At 32.3% G+C, this 12714-nt stretch overlaps 2 protein-coding genes across 4 annotated transcripts in view; one reads left to right on the forward strand and one right to left on the reverse strand.

The window, feature by feature from the left end:
* The window catches only part of LOC121116551 (follistatin-related protein 4), a 397069-nt gene extending 387253 nt beyond the window's left edge, over positions 1-9816 (forward strand). For both annotated transcript variants that reach the window (XM_040710814.2, XM_071887604.1), the window contains one exon: positions 8681-9816. In XM_040710814.2, coding sequence (XP_040566748.2) covers positions 8681-8951 — 271 coding nt within the window. In that variant the 3' untranslated portion in view covers positions 8952-9816. The remainder of the gene's footprint in view (positions 1-8680) is intronic.
* On the reverse strand, positions 1255-6216 carry LOC121116550 (uncharacterized). Of its 2 annotated transcripts, XM_040710813.2 has the most exons (3): positions 5852-6039; positions 5747-5796; positions 1255-5657 (listed from the first exon to the last, which is right to left on the reverse strand). In XM_040710813.2, the coding sequence occupies exon 3, from the start codon at positions 5334-5336 to the stop codon at positions 2556-2558; it is 2781 nt and encodes a 926-aa protein (XP_040566747.1). In that variant the 5' UTR covers positions 5337-5657; positions 5747-5796; positions 5852-6039; the 3' UTR covers positions 1255-2555. The 2 variants fall into 2 exon arrangements, with proteins under 2 accessions (XP_040566747.1, XP_071743704.1); XM_071887603.1 differs by having other exon boundaries at positions 5747-6216.
* Positions 9817-12714: the final 2898 nt, after the last annotated feature.

Here is a 12714-nt window from a genome sequence, read left to right on the forward strand (position 1 = left end):
GTAGGTTCGCCTCTTGTGACAGGGGTGTCCACAGGGGGAGGGTTGAATATGATTTATTTTCTAAAAAAAGTTCATTTTGTCCAAGTCTGGGACGGAAGAAAATTTTAGCTTCAATATAATTTTTTAAATGTTTATATTAATTAAAAGTCTAGCGGACGGCCACGTATGGAGTATCAGAGGAAGGGATTCAGAGTTGATCCTTGAACTGAGGGACTGACTGTGCTTTCTTGTATCTATTAATTTCAACTTTCCGCTTTCGCTGTCTCTAATTCCGAGATAGAAAGAGAAAATATGACGTCCGGGCTAAATTATAAATTATACCCAAATAAGGTCTACATGATGTCTGTAATGACTTTAAATTAATTTTGCCTCTAGCATTTTTTGCCTTAATATATATAAATATATGAGGTTTATAGGCTGTTATTGTTTATTTTTGGTTGAAATTGATGTTTCCTTTAAATTAGTTTATAGGTATATGTAATGTTTTATTACTATAAAACACATTAAAATGTTGTTTTCTCTTGAAATAATGATGAAATTATGCTCTTGCCTCATGCTATATTTATTTTGTCAAGCATTTTCCAATATGAATAATCATCATATCTAATTTTAATTAATTGATAAAGAAAAAGTGACTAGCACTTATTCAATTCCAATTGTTGTGTTGTTTTGTGTCTAGTTTGGATGCATTGCATAGTAAGATTTTGATTGTATGTATGCATGAAATTTTGGGGCAAAATTCCATCATTTTTCCATCAAAAAACGAGCATTTAATGCGTTTTAGAGTAATAATCATTACATATTTTGATTAAAAAAATCAAAGGGAACGTCAATTTCAACAAAAAATATGCAATAAAGACGTGTAAACCTCATTATTTTCTTTTTTAATAAGAAATATCCTTGTGGCAAAATAGTTTGAGGCGTAAGTACCTAACGCCGATCTACATAGAGCATATTGAGGGTTGAGAGCAAAATTCCGTAGCTCAAATATTTATTGTACAGAATAATGTGAGAAAACTCCATTCTTTCATAACAAATTATAATATTTTCCAATTTTTTCTAGTCAAATGTATCTAAGAAATTGATTTCAAGAGTCTAATTCCCTCTGTTTTGAAGTATTAACATTAAATATTAGATTTCTAGGATGACTTATAGGCAATAACAGGTATATTTGTCATTTTTGAATTATGACAATTCGGCCTTCAACCCTCGATATGGAATTAAATAATAAGACAAGTAGAATAGAGCCAGATATATATAGAAAATTATCAACGTATTGTATTTGTAGTATTTTCGAAAATTTATAATAAAAAGCCATAGTGTTGTATATTATCACAAAAGACAATGTTTTTTGTTTTCACACGATAAGATATTAATATAATAACAAGATGCATGAATATTTTTTTTATAAGTTTTTTTTTGTAATTTTTTTGGTTCTCATATTCAACATTTTCTCATGGGCAATGCACAGAAAAAAAAAGTATAAATATATTATTAAAGATTGTCAATTTGATATTATTATTAAATTAATTATCATCATTACACACGTTGGGTCAACAATATGAAAAACAAATTAAATTCTAATAAAAATAAAAGGAAATTTGCGTCGCTGGCAGAAGCATGCACAAGAGAGATTCACTACTTATTAAGTAATTATAATGAGAGACAACTCCTTTTTTTTTTTTTTTTTTTTACAATATTGGGAAGAAATAAATTAATAAAAAGTGAACCATTTTAAGTACAACATGCAAAGAGATAAAAAAGACAAGAGATGATGATCTTGACTTCACTCATCTCTTCAATATCTTTATTTTTTAATATCATTTTTTAAGGATAGTATTCAATCCATTTTTTTAAAAATATATCGTTTATTTTTATTCTTTTTGAACACCTTAAAATATATTTTCAAAGGGTTTTGATCTATGTTGGGGGTGTGGAATGAGTGATTATGTATAAAAAAATACTTTTTTTCTTCTTATGTTTAATCACTTCATTTTATTTTTTAAAATTTATTTTATAAAACATTTTCCGTCCATTTGATTTTGACAATTTTCATTCCGAGTGGTTTTGAACATAATATTATGTAAAAAATTATTGCACAATTTTTTAAGCTTTCTTTTTTATAAAAGTTAAACAACAACATATGATTATTAATTAATAGTAGACTGTTGTTGAAATAATAATAATAATTTAAAAGGGTTTTTGACTTTTTTAGAGTTTTTTTTTTCGACGGAATAATTAACAATGGAACAATTCATTATCATACTATTGACTTTGGAAATTACAATATGTATGTTTGTATGTAAATACGAGGGATGCAACAAAAGGGGGAGGGGCGAAGAGGGGGTTAAAATAAAATCATTCTCAAAAAATACTCGTAATTTTAAAAGGATATGAGCTAAGAGGGATGGGTCAGGTTTTACCATGAGAAATCTATCTTATATAATATGGAGAGATGAGATAATAATACATTCATTGTGTGTTTAGCTTTTTAGCCCATATTAAAAAGTATGATAAAAATAAAAAGGTATAATGAACATTCTCGTAATAATTTCTTAGTCCAAGGGCACATTATATTGAGCATTCTCATTCGTTGAATCTTCTGTGGATAAGGAAGCTTTCATACTAAGGATTTCCTGAGCTCGATCCGGAGGACTGTATTTTCCGATTCGAAGAGGTCTTCCAGACATAATGGGTCCATTTCTAATGCCAATACCCACGTCAGAGATGAAGACTGTATCCAAACTACCCTTATTGAAGGGTTGAGAATGAATTCGAAGGTTCCCAAAGTCTGACACTCTTTTAAATGAGCTAAATGAAGATGATACATCGATATCTCCATCACATATAAGCACTTGTTTCTTGGAGGAGGATTCACCACTATTTGATGACTTTGTGGAAGAATCACCCGCGATTCCTCCAGCATTTCCACGCTTCTTTTTCCTTTTAACAACTGATTTTTTAGAGACAACGGAATTAGAGGGCACTTTTTCCTCTGCTAATTCGTATGACTTATCTTCCACTTGAGAGGAGGGAGACTCCACCGGTTGTGTATCTATCGGGACTTCAGGTTCTTGTGGCGTAGTAGGTGTAGTACTAGAAATATCTGACGACTCTTCCGTTTTGAAACATGAGGGAAGAACATCCAAAGAGCAGGTAGTTGCAGGAATATCCTCAATTTTAGTTTCTTTTGGGGGGTTGACAATTATGACTTCCTTTTTAGAGGTAGTGTCTAAAGAGATGGATCGTATCATGGACGAAGACACAGAGCTAGAATATTTGGATGACTTAGACTTTTTGGACTGTCGATGGCGTTTTATTTTTTTTCGAGATGAAGACTCCAACCACTCAGATTCTTTCTTTTCGACTTTTTCAGTAGGTCTCAGATTTTCCATGCTTAGAGAAATAGGAAGCTTCACTTTGGGCAATGGCAGAGAAGCTTCATTAAGAGACTTTTTAGACGTGATATTATGAACAGGAGATTTGGGCGGCGGTTGAGGCATTGACTGAGATACAACGGAACTATAAAGCATCCGGGGAGTTTTATCGGTTTCGACGACGATGACATCGACCTTTTCTTCGACATCTTCCATAGAAAGCTTTTCGATTTCATCTACTTTTTCATCAAGTACGACTTGAGATATTTTTTCCTCCACTTCTTCTTGAGGCGGGGGAACATCTTCTTCTGCTTCAGGAGGAGAACATTGAGACTCTATTATAGATTCCTGAATGACTGAGGCAGGAGGAGTTTCGATTACTTGACTTTTCACTTCAAGTTCTATTACATTCTCTTCAGCAGGAGAAGATGGAGAAGAAGTAGGCTCAATGACTTGAAGATAATTTCCCGAAATGTTTTCGACGATTTGATCTTCTTCTTGAGATTTTGCGATTTCTTCTTCTTCCTCAATAATAGCAGATGGGGAAGATGCTGCCGAAGGCTCAAATTCCTTCACAGACTCTTCATTAGAAACTTGATCTGACTTGGACTCTTCTACATGAGATGGAACTTCATCCTTGATATGATGAATTGACTGTCCATCTTCAGAAGAGGTGGAATTTCGATGCACCAACTCAGTGGGTTGCTTTGACTTCTTCTTGCGTTTTTTCTTTTGTGACTTCTTAGGTTGAGGAGGTAGACCCGGCACTCTTCGATTATCAATACTATTATTGTCTGTTTCCTCTTTTTTATCCGGTACAGAGAGTTCAATAACCTCTGGAACTTCTTCAGGAGTTTGCTGAGGAGAGGATTGAGGGTACACTTGATCTGCTTGATATTGATGGTAGCTGGGATGAGGATAATATCCTCCTCGATGTGAATGAACTTCCCCCCAATACGCTGGGTTATAAGCACTTAAATCAGGAGGACTATGAGGGACGGTGGATTCAGCAGATGAGGGTTCAGCATCCGAATAAACCGGTTGTGGTGGTTGATAGTAAGGAGGAGGTGGTGGAGCTACGTATGAAGGATGGTGCATCATGTAGGGATTGGAGCCACTTTCCATAGGAAAAGCAGCTAAGTACACGTTTTGAGGAGAGGAGGGAGATCCCGAATACATTCCGGGGACAACAACTTCCTCACAAGGGATCATTGTATTGGAAGATGGACTGTAGAGGAAGAGATTGGGTCTGCCAGTCATGTACGGGTTCATGGACGTCATGACATAACTAGGTGATGATGAAGGGTAGAAGGGTGAAGAGGATCCATTCAATTTGGATGTCAACTTGGGAGTCGACTCTTTCTTCTTATTATTATTTGAGGAAGAGATATCTTCTTCTTCTTCATATACTTCTTCAAGCTCTTCTTCTTGTTCCTCCTCGTCCAACTCCTCTTCGATGTCTTCCTCTTTTTCGTCCTCTTTTTGAGTGAGTGAAGAAGTTTCACTATGTGTATTAGCCTCAGAGTTCATACCCTTAGTGGAATAGTAATCTCTTTTAAAGAGAACATCTAGGTTCTTAGAACGAATCTTGGTGAAACCTAGAGGAAGTTCCTCTCCAGACTCTCCACTCAACTCCCTACCCCGGTAGTGTCGGGAGTCATAAACGACTTCTGCGGCAGCTGCTTTCCTTTCAAAGCGAGGTGCCACGGGTCGTCGAGCATAGGTGCTGTTCCCACTGTTGGGGCCAGTGTTCACGTTCGTACAACAACTTTTTTCCAAGTGATATATTCTGTGAGCCGGATGGGGATGGTGAGAATGGGGAGGAGCCGGATGCGACAACTGCTCGGGGGAGAGGCTCATCCTGCCAACAGAACAAACGTCTTCTTCTTCTGGGACACTCTGATTTCGACCACTTTCTTCAATGCACACCCATCGTACCTTTTGTTTCTTCTTTCCCATCACCAATGGAATTAATGGATGATTATCAATTGAGGATGTCTCGAGCCTCTTGCTTTTTAATAGTCTTTAATATATCAGTTGCTGCCTCCTTCCTTTAAGTTAGTAGTTACTAATTGGATTATGCACCAATATGTAGCCACTAACTGATTGAGTCTTGCGTCCTATTTAATCGCTCGCTCCCGATAATCCCGATCTCACCAATCAATCAATCGAGTATACGATAATAATAATTAATCAGTATAATCCAAGGGACGAAGAATGTCTCTTTAATCGGACTTGAGCAATTCCCGTATGTAATTTTTCACATTTGAATGGTTGTACCTAAAAAACAGAAAATATAGACTTGTTGTTAGATCATGTTAAGATCTTCAAAAAACAGAAAACAAACTATCATTCAAAATTATTATTACTTGGTAAAAAGCACTCTTTAGTCAGTGAGTTTCTTTTCTTGTGTTGTTCTCTGTGTGTTTGTGAGAGATTAGCAGGGTTTCTACCTATATATATATATATATTACAGATTTATAGAAGATGACACGAGGAGATATGAATGCGGTCAGGAGAATATAATGCTGTGAGCGATCGGCAAGTTGGACAGTCACTGATTGAAATGTTTTAAGATATATTTTTTATTCAGTGGAGCCCCCCTCGTTTTTTTTTTTTTTTTTTGCTTGTTTGCTCCCAGTGTCGTCCTCCGCGGCAAAGGAAAAATCTTTTTTTCTTCTTTTACCAGCTTCTTGAAATAATAATAATATGTAGGAGAATTATAATTTAACGTCCGTCATAAAACGCAGGCCCACCATTATTTGGGAAAGCTCTTCTTAGTCCTTCTTCTATATTGCAAGGAATAACAATAAATAACGAGTCAATTCTTCCAAATACTACTCTGTTGTACGCTCGATTTGGAGGCTCGCCTCTAAAAACGAGTTTAAAGGCGCGCGCACACACACTTATTACTAGTACTACAGAAACGCTTTCCTGTTTTTGTTTTTTTAAATATATAAATGTATTAAATAATCACATGATCGAGCAAAGTTTGTAAAAAAAAAAACACACACACACGCAAAACCCGAGTTTCCCCCCCCCCTTCCTTGATGCATTTTATGATATAAAAATATGGTTTGCTACATTTCTACACGTGACGTCAGAACCCCTGAGATCCATTGACAAGTTTACATCATCGCTTCCTCATTTGCAATAATATATTACGCAATATAAATCGATGGTTCAATTATAATGAACATCTATTTGACGAATTTGAAATACACTTTTCATAAGTTCATAAGATATAATTATGTATTGGAGATGAGTAGATATTATTACCTTGTGTACGCTCAATAAATACCGGCAATGCTCAGTAGTATTTAAGTACTAAATTGGCCTAACTCCAAATATTTATATTATTTCAAAATATTATTCTTTCGAAAAAAAAAAAGACATATAAATATAATATAACCCTCTAAACTATTCATAATATATATTATATTAATATCTACTAATATCAATTCAATAAGAATATGATTTAAAAATCCAAAATAAAATATGTCAAAAAAATAACTTCCTTTTCCGGAAATTATAATTATTTATTTTTTTCTATAAAGAAAAAAATTAGTATATATATTTTTTTCAAAAGTCTTTTTTCAATTTATATTTCGTTCCTTTTGAATCCTTATAAAGTTATATATGTGTAATTTTTCCACTTAATCCCTTCATTGTCGTATCCTTAAATAAAACAACATTTCTGTATAACGCCCTCTGGAGTATTAATTTCTTCACAGCTTGAAATATACTACTATCGTCCGTATTACATTATAATATTATATCAATACGATACTCATAGAGATTCATATAATATATACTATTTATAATATCGAAATGCGACATTAATGAGAAAGCGTGCTCGTCACTCGTGAGTCGAAAGTGGCTCCTAAGTTGTTTAATATACATTTACGTATTGACGTAGTGATCCACGTGGAATAATAAGAGGGAAGTCAGGAGTGTTAGACTCGTCCAACTTATTTTTCATGTGGGGTAAAATGGAAAAATTCTTGGTTTTTTCCTTTAGTGCTGCTTCTGTTACCAAGCTGGTAAAAAAACTTGTTTTTTTTCTTATGAGGGTACTACGAACCGGCTTTATTTTGAACATAAAGATTACTTTTTGAGTTAGAGCTTATTAGGAATAAAAAAAAGATTCTGAGTTATTTATTTTGTGGAGTATAATTTATTATGATGATATCAGCTCATGTTGTTAAAGAAATAAATGTCTTTGTATGAGCATGGCATCACTCATTTCTCATGGATTCAATGCGTCTATTAACGTATATTACTAATATGAATGAATGTAGTTGAAAAAGTACATTCTGCACTTAGATTTTTTTTTTTTGTTCATTCAAAAAAATAATGTTATGTGTTTGTTTTTAATTTTCTTGATGGGGGAAGTCAATATTCAGTTTATAGGCCTTCACATATTATCAATAATAATATGGTCCTACTACGTACATATTATTAGTGATGCGCAAATTAGTTATTTCTAGAACTCGCGGGTGCGGTTATTTCTAGAACTCGTGAGTTTGGTTATTTCTAGAACTCGTGAGTTTGGTTATTTCTAGAACTCGTGAGTACGGTTGTTTCTGTCACAATGTTATATAGGACCTTAAGTGTTATATATATTCTTAGTTAAGTGATGACCGAACTGATTTTGAGTTAGAACTGTAGGTTTTGCTATTACAAAATAAATAATCCGACTTGTTAGCCAACCGCATATCACTACTTCTAATACAAGGGTGTTAAATATCGACTTGATTAAATAGGAGCGGTTTTAGGGGAGGTTTTTGGGTGATTTGCTCTACGTCGCGCTTGATTTTAATAAATAAAGGTAAATTTTCAATAGGGCCGTCTGCAGGGGGTAGGCTAGAGGGGCTGTACCCCCCTCAATGCAATTTTTTTATATATTGAAACTCTTACATTTTATATAAAAAGTTTTTTGAGATTAAAAAAAAGAAAGGACACCCCCAAATAACATGCAGAAAACCCCTGAAATTAAGTGATATTTTCTGAAAAAAGTCAATAAAATAAAAAACATTTTATTTGTTAATAAATAAAATGAAAATTCAAAATTGTTAAAAAATTATTCCAAATTTATTTTCTGGGATACACAATGAGAAATTTAATTCAAATTTAAAAAAAGGAAAGAAACACCTCTTCTTTTTTTTTCTTTTTGTTTAAATCCTTACTAACTATAAAATCAGGCCGGAATCCGACCATCGACTAAAAACAAGACATAATTTATTTCCATCCTAATTACTTATTTATTATAACTAAAATTAATCCATTCCTTCGTTCTTTAGGTATTTGAACGATCGTATGATCAATTATGATACAAGATTTGGAATCGATTTCATCGCAAATGGTACAATACTCACAATAGCTTCAATCAATTCAGAATTGACCGGTAACTTTACTTGTGCTCCTCTGTCCATTACTCCTGACTCTGTACGAGTCCATATAATCGATGAAGAAGGAGCTGCAGTCTATGGAGACTCTGGGAACATTCCTAGTCTATCAAGGATACTTTTATCTACTTCTCTAGTATATAATTATTATTCATTCTTATTTTAAGAGGATGGGAATGATGGATTTTTCGGTTTTATATGCAATATGTTTAGACTATATTTGACTTTTTATTTGCATTATGTAGTATATTTATAAGAAAATATAATATATATATAAAGATATATGTATTTTAGGGCGGTTTGTTTTTCAACTTTTTTCGAATTTATATGATGGCTAGTTTGGAAAACCTGTGATATTGTTAGAAAATAATCTATGTACAATTCCATTGCTCTATAATGAACAATTTTAGTTAGCAGATCTCGTTTAAACTTTGAAAGGAGTCCAAAATCATTGACTTCGTCAATAAAAATTAAACTACAACATTAATCATTATTTTGCATTTATTAATTATGATTGACATTATTTTAACCTGTACAAAATATTTGTAAATTTTTTTTCTAAAGCCACGCCATGGAGTAAAAAGAGAACAATAATAAGAAAATTTTGATCTTTTCTTTCTGAAAGTATAAAAAAAAAAAGGATACACGTTATTCGCGGATTTTCAAATTTTCTTATAAAATTTTTTTACAGGTAATCAATAATATTTTTTATAGAGTCTAAAAATGTCTTTTTAATATCTATATTTACTAATGAAAGAATTTTTGCCTTTTTGCATAATTTGATCGATATTTTCCACCTAAATATGACCTCGTAGGATAATCCCATTGGGCAAAAGGTAATTTTTATAGCTTATCACAACTTTTCCGCACTACCCATGATCGAAATTCGAAAAAAGTAGTCATTGAACCGCCCTAATATATATGTTAATTTTTTCCCCTGTTAAGTCGTGTAATAGCTTATCTTTAACCAATAAAGCATTGCATTATATATGTATTTACCAATCGTGAAATATATTTCATATAAATTTAAACATCCATTTGTTATATTAAGTATCATTCATTACACAAATCTGCGATTACTCGCTCCTACATAATTATGAAGTACATGAATAGTTTGTTTTATTGTATTTATCCTTGATATTATTGTTAAGCAAATATTAACTTAATCCGTAAGACATAGTATGTTTCTTCTATCAACAAAGTCATGAAATACTAATCGTACCTATGTATCGATATCGAATGAAACTTAATAATTAATTATTCCTATATGCATATTATAAACATTATTTTACTGACTTTCGGCCCAGTGATAATGTTCATATAAATATGTACATACTTATAAAGTAATGATCAATATGATACAGATTAACCTTATGGCTGTAAATTGTGAGCATTTTACGTTTGTAAAAACTAACCTGGTAACGTTGACGATTTGAAGAATATATTATTGGAGAGAAGCTTAGTTGTTAAGGCATTTCATTAGATTAGCTACAATCAGATGTGATGAGGGGGAGGGAGAAAGAAATCGGGAAGAATTACTTCAATGTCGATCCTCAATTCCACTTGAAGTCCTTCATCAAAAACTCACAATTATAACTCTGCAAGAAATCCTCAATTTTACTCTCTTTAATTTAGGGGGGTTAGCCCCCCCTAAATTAAAGAATGTATTTTCTTACTTGATTTTTTTTTGGTAAGGATGAAAAAAAATTGGTGTATGGTAACTTCTTATAAAACACATTCGTTAAGGATATTTTGTATAAAAACATATTCGTATAAGGACATTTTGTATAAGAAAATTAATGTATATAAACATTTCGTATAAATGTATGAGGAAACGGGCCATAGACTTTATGAATTGTCATTATGTATCCTAATGTTGGGATTTTTTCGGCTACTATCTGATATTTAAGTAACTATTAAAAACCCTCACAGTCCCCCCCCCCTTGTCCCCTGAATTTTGGGGGTGTTTTCGGGAACTTCTGGGTACCAAAACAGGATGCAACCCACCGAATGATATAGGTAAATAAAAAAGGGGTGTTTTTTTCCAAAATTTAATTTTTTGAGACTAACTGTGGATTTTCAAATTATTTTTTTAAATTCATGTTTGAAATTTTTCCAAAAAATTAAATTTTTTGTAAACAACTGTAGATTTTTGAGTGAATAGCTTAGAATTTTTCATATAAAAAAAAAAATTTTAGAAATTTAATTTTTGAATTATTTTTTTCATATTTTTTTTTTTGGGAACAGCTCTGGATTTTTGTAATTACAGCACTAATTACTAGCCAATTACAAATAATAAACTTAATTATGTATTGGAGCTATACTTCTTGAATATTAATAAATATATTGCACATATTATTTATATTCGTTAAAAGAAGCAATGAAAGGCAATCTCATGATTTGGAATGACCATCAATGGTGTCACCAACTCCTTTGTGCTTGTGGGGGGAGGGCTTAAGCCCCCCTAGGTATGTGTATTCTGTATAAAAATAAATCAACCCATATAAATATATAAGTGATCCCATGGCGGTGTTGATATTTTTTTTGGCTAAGCCCTCCCAGATGGTTTAAGCTAGTAACGCCCCGGGTGACCCTATTTTGATAAAAAAAAAAAGGAAGAAGAAGACACGTAGTCCTAACTGTGACAGTTTTATGTGTTAAGGGACGCTCTTTAACCCATAAAGATAATATTAATATTTTGTGAGTAATAAAATTAAAGGATACCTAAAACATTCATAAATTTTAATACTGTTTTTTTTAATAGAAAAAATATCCCGGATTTTTAATTCTACATTTATTTTAAGTAGAAATAAATTCAATATAAGCCACACAGAACAATTTGTTAATGACGAAATGGGACTCCAAGAATCAGTTCTAATATCAATTTAGTATGATACTGTTTAAAATACGTTAGTGCCCCGGTACCACTAAAGTACCAGTTTAACGAACAACACAATTTCGGGAACAAGATCACGGTTGTTCGTCCTATCATTGTTTGTTATACATTATAGATAAATATACTCATAAACCCAAATTCGCAAAATAAACTAATATTTCTTATAAGACCAATTTTAAAAAGAATGGAATATTAAGGAACACGTTATCGATATTAATAAAGTAAAGTTTGACGGGAGGGATTCACGTTTGTAATTTCTGTGTGTAGTATGTTAGGACTGCGTAGACACTTGATATGTAAAAATAATAATGTAATCGAGCGTGCTCATCTTATTAAAAAGAAAACGAAAAAGGAGGCTAATTGTAGGAGAATAATGTATTTAAATAAGTAAGCACACGTATAAGTGGAATCGGATTAATAAGCCGATTCTGATATTTCAAAATGACCGCGGATTCTTGCGGATTCTGATGCATCGGTATAACTCCAGTATTGAGTAATTACGTGTAAATTTGCTCATGAAAAACGTAGATTAACAGTGAGGATGTCTTAGGGAATTATCTTTCACATATATAAAGCAAACTTTCCAAGTTCGTCAACGCCACCTAATAAAATACTTAATAGGAAATAGTAAAGTCATTAAATATGAAGTTGCAAATTTTTTGTGAATAAGAATAAATTGACGTAATGACGTATATACAAAAGTATTAATATAATTATATTTAACAAATATAGCATGTCAAAATGATAGAAGGCTGATGTTAAAATAAAAGTTCTATATGTTTATTCAAAAGGTGACAAAAGACATGATGTGATGTACCTAACACAAGTTGAGTGCATATATTTTGTTCTAATATAAATAATCAGTAAAAGGATTATCCTTTAAGATATGAGTATGAATGCGATGATTTCTACTCAACCCCTCCTTTGCATACAACCAAATCTGGCAATAATCAATGATAAGATATATGTTCTACAAAAACAAATTTGAATTCAAAATACAGTTTTATGCCTTATTTCAAGGGAAACTACGCGT

Source organism: Lepeophtheirus salmonis, chromosome 4 (assembly GCF_016086655.4).
Source record: "Lepeophtheirus salmonis chromosome 4, UVic_Lsal_1.4, whole genome shotgun sequence".
Classification (NCBI taxonomy): Eukaryota; Metazoa; Arthropoda; class Copepoda; order Siphonostomatoida; family Caligidae; genus Lepeophtheirus; species Lepeophtheirus salmonis.